The sequence below is a fragment of the Curcuma longa genome, unplaced genomic scaffold, assembly GCF_044706935.1.
Source record: "Curcuma longa cultivar G26 ecotype Majalengka, Jawa Barat unplaced genomic scaffold, ITB_CL_G26_1.1 contig_24403, whole genome shotgun sequence".
NCBI lineage: Eukaryota > Viridiplantae > Streptophyta > Magnoliopsida > Zingiberales > Zingiberaceae > Curcuma > Curcuma longa.
In genome coordinates, this window is record NW_027432408.1 from 2370 (window position 1) to 8188 (window position 5819).

The window sequence follows — 5819 nt, forward strand, 5'->3', positions numbered from 1 at the left end:
AGAAAGATAAGGAGACTACTAACAACAAAGACTTTAAAGAAGATAAATTATTGTTGTCATTAACTATTAAGGTTGGATGATAAAAGTATATGTGAAGTTGTTGTTGATAATGCATATCAAATTTTTAAATACTTTCTTTGTTAAAAGTTATAACAAAGAAAAAATTTTTAAAAAGAAATCAAAACATATTATATAGGGGTGTTTGAGTGATAAGAATACTGAAATCATAGGGGTCTTTATGGAAATCAGAGAAACTTTCGGGGGCATGTTGAAAAATTCTCTTTGTTAAACGCTGTTTGAGTGTATAAAAACCCTTTGCGCCTCCGAGGACCAAAACCTTAGCCGCCACGCTTCGCCGTACTTTCTTTCCAAGCCTTGGTGGATCTGAATAATTTCAGGGGAATCGACGAGATCCATAAGGAGATAGATAAGGATGGGGAGCGACAGTGAGAACGAAAAATCTGTGAAGGAGAGGAAGAAGTTGATGTCCGTCTCCCCGATTGCCAAACCCTTAGCCGGAAAGAAGTTATGCAAGCGGACCCTAAAGCTCGTCCGACGAGGTATTTTTCTATTTTATTGCAAGTAGTGTTTTGTATCTCTGATCGGGTTGTGCGTCTTAGCCTGTATCGTCCGGTTATTCTGGTATTTAGGTACATGGAGATCATATTTGCATGTTGGTTTTGGGTCATACGGAAAAAAAGAAGAAGAAATCCTTTTGCCTACCGAAAACTTGTTTTTGATCCTGAAATGTTCTTGCAACTTATGACTTATTTTCTTGTTTTAATTATCCACTGAAATTATACATCAACATTTCATCATTGCATTTGTGCTGTCAGCTGCTGAGGCTAAGTGCTTGAAACGTGGAGTGAAGGAAGTAGTGAAGAGTGTCCGCCGTGGTCACAAGGGGTTCGTTCCTTCTTGTTCGATTCTTGATTACAATATCATTGAAGGTGACTAAATTTGAAGCCCCAGTCGACAATTATGGGTGTGAATTGTCCTTGCTTGGGCTACTTCCCCATGGTTATGGTCGGGATGCTTGCTGTGCCCCAGTTGGCCTGTTAAGCCAGGAAATTAATAATAAAATATATAATAATTCTAAACAAAATAAAAATGATAAAAAAATCTGAAATGTGGAAGTGTAATTTAATAAGATTTGAACTTCTTTAGATTTACTAATATATATATATATATATATATATATATATATATATATATATAATTTTATGCTGGAAATTTATTTTAGAAAATTTATGGGCTGTGTTAGGCCTGTGGTTCAGTTTACAAGGCTTGTGCTCAGCCCGGCCTGATCTCATTCTTGGCCGGGAGAGTAATGATCAACATGAGCCTGCACCTTTGCCAGTCCAAGCATGGTATGCCCTGTTTAGGGTTGGGTCAAGCTGGCCTGTGCCATTTGACACCTACTTACAAGATCATTGCTTGGAATTTTGGTGGAGGAACTGTAAGTTTGGAGTTGCTGATTGTTTTTAATTAAACAATTAAATATTATATCCAAATTAATATGATTTCTTCTAGTCTGAAATTATTATGATGTGTTTATTGTTTTGTATATTCCTTATTTCCATAACATAATATAATTGGTTTGTATATTCCTTATGTACTCTCTCAAACTAATGGATTGTCATTGGCTATTTATAATATGCACATGCTGTTATGTAATATTTGCTACAAGCTATTTGTTTCAACTATTTGAGATTGATTGTCCTCTCATTCGACCTAATATAAACTGAATCTAATTATTTTAGATTGCTTTAAAAATGCCCAAGCGTTATCTATGTTCTTATCTCTCACACCCTAAATTGAGTTAACTTATCCAACTTTCATTGGCCATCTATAAACATGCTCGTACCAACTTATTCTATTTCTTCTCATTTTATTATCAACCACGGCTACACCTAACTCCTAATTGATATCAATTTTATCCTTTCTAGTGACCCATAGCTCTATTAAACATTCATCATCTCTATTTTGTTTTTTTCTAGTTGTCCAATATCAACAATATTTGCTAGTCAACTAAATTTTGCTACTAGTCCTTTTTGTGGGTTATATCAATTGTATTAGGTTATGCACGTTATCTTCTAAAAATTTGAATTATACCAGTATATTTAATATTCAATTAACATTTGGAAAGACCTTCCTTTATGGCAGGTGCTATATTTTTGCATTGTTGTGATTTGGTATTACAATCACCTTCTAACTGTTACCATCAAGTAGCACACCCAAATCCTCATACCCAAGAAGCAATCCAAATATTTGTTTTGTAATCTGTTCTCATTTGTGGAGGCAATGTTAATTTAGCATTGTTGTTTGCAGATTGTGTGTTATTGCTGGGAATATATCTCCTATTGACGTGATTACCCATGTGCCCATCTTACTGGAGGAAGCTGACATTCCCTATATCTATGTTCCTTCAAAAGAGGTTTGATTGATGCATCTTGTTTCCTTTGTCTTGTTAAATTCTCCTTTGCAGATCCATTTAGTTCAAGAACACGTACTTTTATACAAGTCAATTTTTTAGAGGATGCATGAACCTTTGCAGCATTTTTTAACCAGTTTGGGCCTGAGTATTCTCTGACTATCTTTTTTATCTTGCATTTTGAAGCAGATGGAATTGTTAGAGGAAATTAGAAACCATGGGTTGCATTTATGAAAAAGAAAGCTTTCAAAAGATCGTTAATTGCCTAGATAACTAGGATGGTTTCTATTTGGTGGCGACTAGAGCTATCATGTGCTCTACACCCATTTTATATTCCTTTTACAAATTTCCCCAATACTTGTTACATTCTCTGAGTCATTCACCTTATCTTGTGTGCTTGCCATTTTTGTTAGTCAATCAACAAGACTTACTACAGAGATTCTCCTTGCACCATGCTCTTCAGTTCTTGGCAATAGTGTAACACCCCCCTCTTTCTTATACTAATAGGGGATGTTACGTATTTAAATTTTCCTTAACTTTTACTCATTAAATAAAATAACTCAAATAAACTTTTCTTTTTCTGTTTAGAATGCGGAAGCAAAAGAAATAAATATAAATTCTTGGACATAAAATAAACATTTATATAATTCTTGATCTTATTCCGCGGTTCCGCCGACACCACACATCAAACACTTCTCCTGATGCCTCCTCTTTCCTATAACTTTTCCTTTCATTTATCTGCAATATGAGGAATGCAAACTATAAGCAACGCTTAGTAAGTACATCATCTAACTTACAAAAACCATAGAAAACTTCGTAATAACTGATTTATGCAACATGAATGTTCATATCTAAACATGTGAGGGGATTTTCAAAATATACTATTTCATAATAATTAAACATATTAAACATCCATCATTTGGGCCCTGACAAAGTACCAATGCGCGCATCCCTAACCGGTCCGGGGTAGCTAGCCACCGAAGTCGATTAGAGCGTACTAGGCACCGCACGGCCTAGGGGCAACTTATGGAGCCCATCCCTTGGACACCTCACGGTCCGGTACTTGTCAACATCAAAATAAAGTACTTTCTTTCATATTACAATATCTTACTTTTTATATCATGCAATTCTACTATTTACATATGCTTTAACAAAATCATGCATATGCTTTAACAAAATCATGTTTATGGAAAAATACGGAAAACAACGGAACTACTCATACTGCAGGTGAGAGATGTACTTACTTTCTGCGCTAATTTCCTTACAATTCTTCCGTTAGAGAAAAAAAATCTCCTCGGCGATCTTCCTATGTCTATGCGTTCTTCTCGCGGAGAGGAGCGTCCTTGTAGAAGAAGTTCTCCGGAAGTCTTCCTTATGATCCTAGGGGACGGACTCCTCGTTCTTCGGGTTTGGGGAGCTAAGAGGGAGGAGAAAGGAGGGCGACGACATTCTGGGCGAGAGGTGAGGGAAGGGTTTTCGAAGATAATGAAAACCCTCTCTTAAGCCTCCTATTTATATTAAGTGATTCCTAGACCTAATTCGCCGATAAATAAAATTCGGTTTCTTCTTTTTCGTAACAGACTTGTTGGGCACTTGGTTATTGGAACTATCTTAAAAGTCTTAAATTTTAAAAGGTCGTAGGATCGAATCCAGCCTCGGACATTTTCTGATTTTTAAACCTAACTCGACTATAATTAAATTTCGGTTCCTTTTTTTTTCGGAACAGACTTGTTGACTCTTTTGGTTATTGAAATTATGCAATTCTTAAAGGTTGCGGGTTCAAATCTCATCTAGGACATTTACGCTCCTATTTATTTTTGCTACTTCCGCTAATCTAAAAATTTCAGAAAAATATTCTAAAATTTTTGAAAAATCATAGAATATTTCTAAAATTATTTTTGAGAATTTTTAAGCGCTACAATTTATAATTAACCCTTATCTCTTTATAAAATATTCTAAATCTAACCAATAATCTTAAGTGAGGAAAATACGGTTGTTACAAATAGCCTGCCTATTTCTAGACTGTTAGTGGAAACTGATCAAAATCCAATCATTTAACCATGACTGCATCAGCATGATCTGTTCAGGACTCTACTTCTATCTTTGCCTTTGTTTTTGTGCCCCTTTTATAATTCGTCTTTCATTATAGGATCTTGCAGTTGCTGGGGTTACCAAGAGGCCAACTTGCTGCGTATTGGTGACAACTAAACCAATCAAAGGTGAGCTGATGCAGGATGTACAAGAGAAGCTGCAGGCAGATTACAACCAGGTCGTTGCAGAAGTGAAGGAGCTCACAGCTTCCCTCTTCTGAATGTTCTAAACTTCCAAGTCAGTTCTTACACACGAGCAGTTTCTTCCACTTCTATTGCAAGCCTAATCCTTCCACAGCTATTTGTAGATGCCTGATAAAAGACAGTAATACAAAAGGGTTGATTAATCGTTGGCTAGTTTGTATGTCAATTAAGCTTCATCAACTTAGGAGTCTTGATCTTAAGTTAGGATTGATTCCAACCATTGGTTCTTCCTACTTCGACTCACCATCCAGAAGCAAGAGTTTTGAAGATATCATATCCATCCCTGCATGTTGATTAGTAGGATCTTATTGTAATATTGGCATTAAACATCAGATAGAAGTCCTTGTTAACTAGTTGTAAGGTTAGTTTTTTATCCTAATGTGACTGTTGTTTGCTAATTGGCAAAATTTTGAACACTTTAAGATTGCTTTGGCAACCTAGTATTAGAATATCAACTGATATGGATGCATCTAGTGGCAAGAGTATGTTCAAGAAACTGATTGGATGAAAAATTAGTAACCAGAAAACAAGCCTTTTTCTTCGGGAAAATAGGAGAATAGTAATCAATAATGTTTTATAATTTCTTTTGGTACAACCAGAATTGGCATAAACTTGAAAGTAACAAACGGTAGAAAGTTGCAAATTCTTTAACGAGTCTTTATTTTTCAATTGACTCGTTGCAGGCTTTATTGCTCGCAGTCTTGTTGCGGCCATTGCATTAGCTTGAAAAATTCTAATTTCCCTGATTTCATGACAAATTTAAATATATCATATTTTTTTCATAAGGTTTGTATTATAAAATCAAATATATGTTACCTTTATCAAAAATCTAAACTTATAATATTTCTTGATTTTCAATTAATCATACAATTGAATTGAGAAGTAAAGGTAATAATTATATTTCTTCTTCTTATATTCCCATAAGAAGAGCTTCTTTGAACAACCGATTAGGAGTTCAATGTGTTCCTAGAATATCCACTTTCTATGAATTTGAATTATTCAAAAATGACACATCTTTTTTATTATTTCAGATATTAGATTAATCCGCAGTCAACATTCGTGATTGCACTACCCTTGTACCGTAGCAAAGT

General features: G+C 35.0%; 1 protein-coding gene across 4 annotated transcripts; it reads left to right on the forward strand.

The window, feature by feature from the left end:
* Nucleotides 1–342: 342 nt before the first annotated feature.
* Nucleotides 343–5438, forward strand: LOC141818333 (H/ACA ribonucleoprotein complex subunit 2-like protein). 4 transcript variants are annotated; one of them, XM_074705854.1, is made up of 5 exons: nt 343–560; nt 837–906; nt 2332–2437; nt 4584–4762; nt 5412–5438. In XM_074705854.1, exons 1-4 carry the CDS (start codon nt 434–436, stop codon nt 4743–4745), a joined length of 465 nt encoding a protein of 154 aa, XP_074561955.1. In that variant the 5' UTR covers nt 343–433; the 3' UTR covers nt 4746–4762; nt 5412–5438. The 4 variants fall into 4 exon arrangements, with proteins under 4 accessions (XP_074561955.1, XP_074561954.1, XP_074561953.1 ...); XM_074705853.1 differs by lacking the exon at nt 5412–5438 and adding an exon at nt 4823–5126; XM_074705852.1 differs by lacking the exon at nt 5412–5438 and adding an exon at nt 4833–5126.
* Nucleotides 5439–5819: the final 381 nt, after the last annotated feature.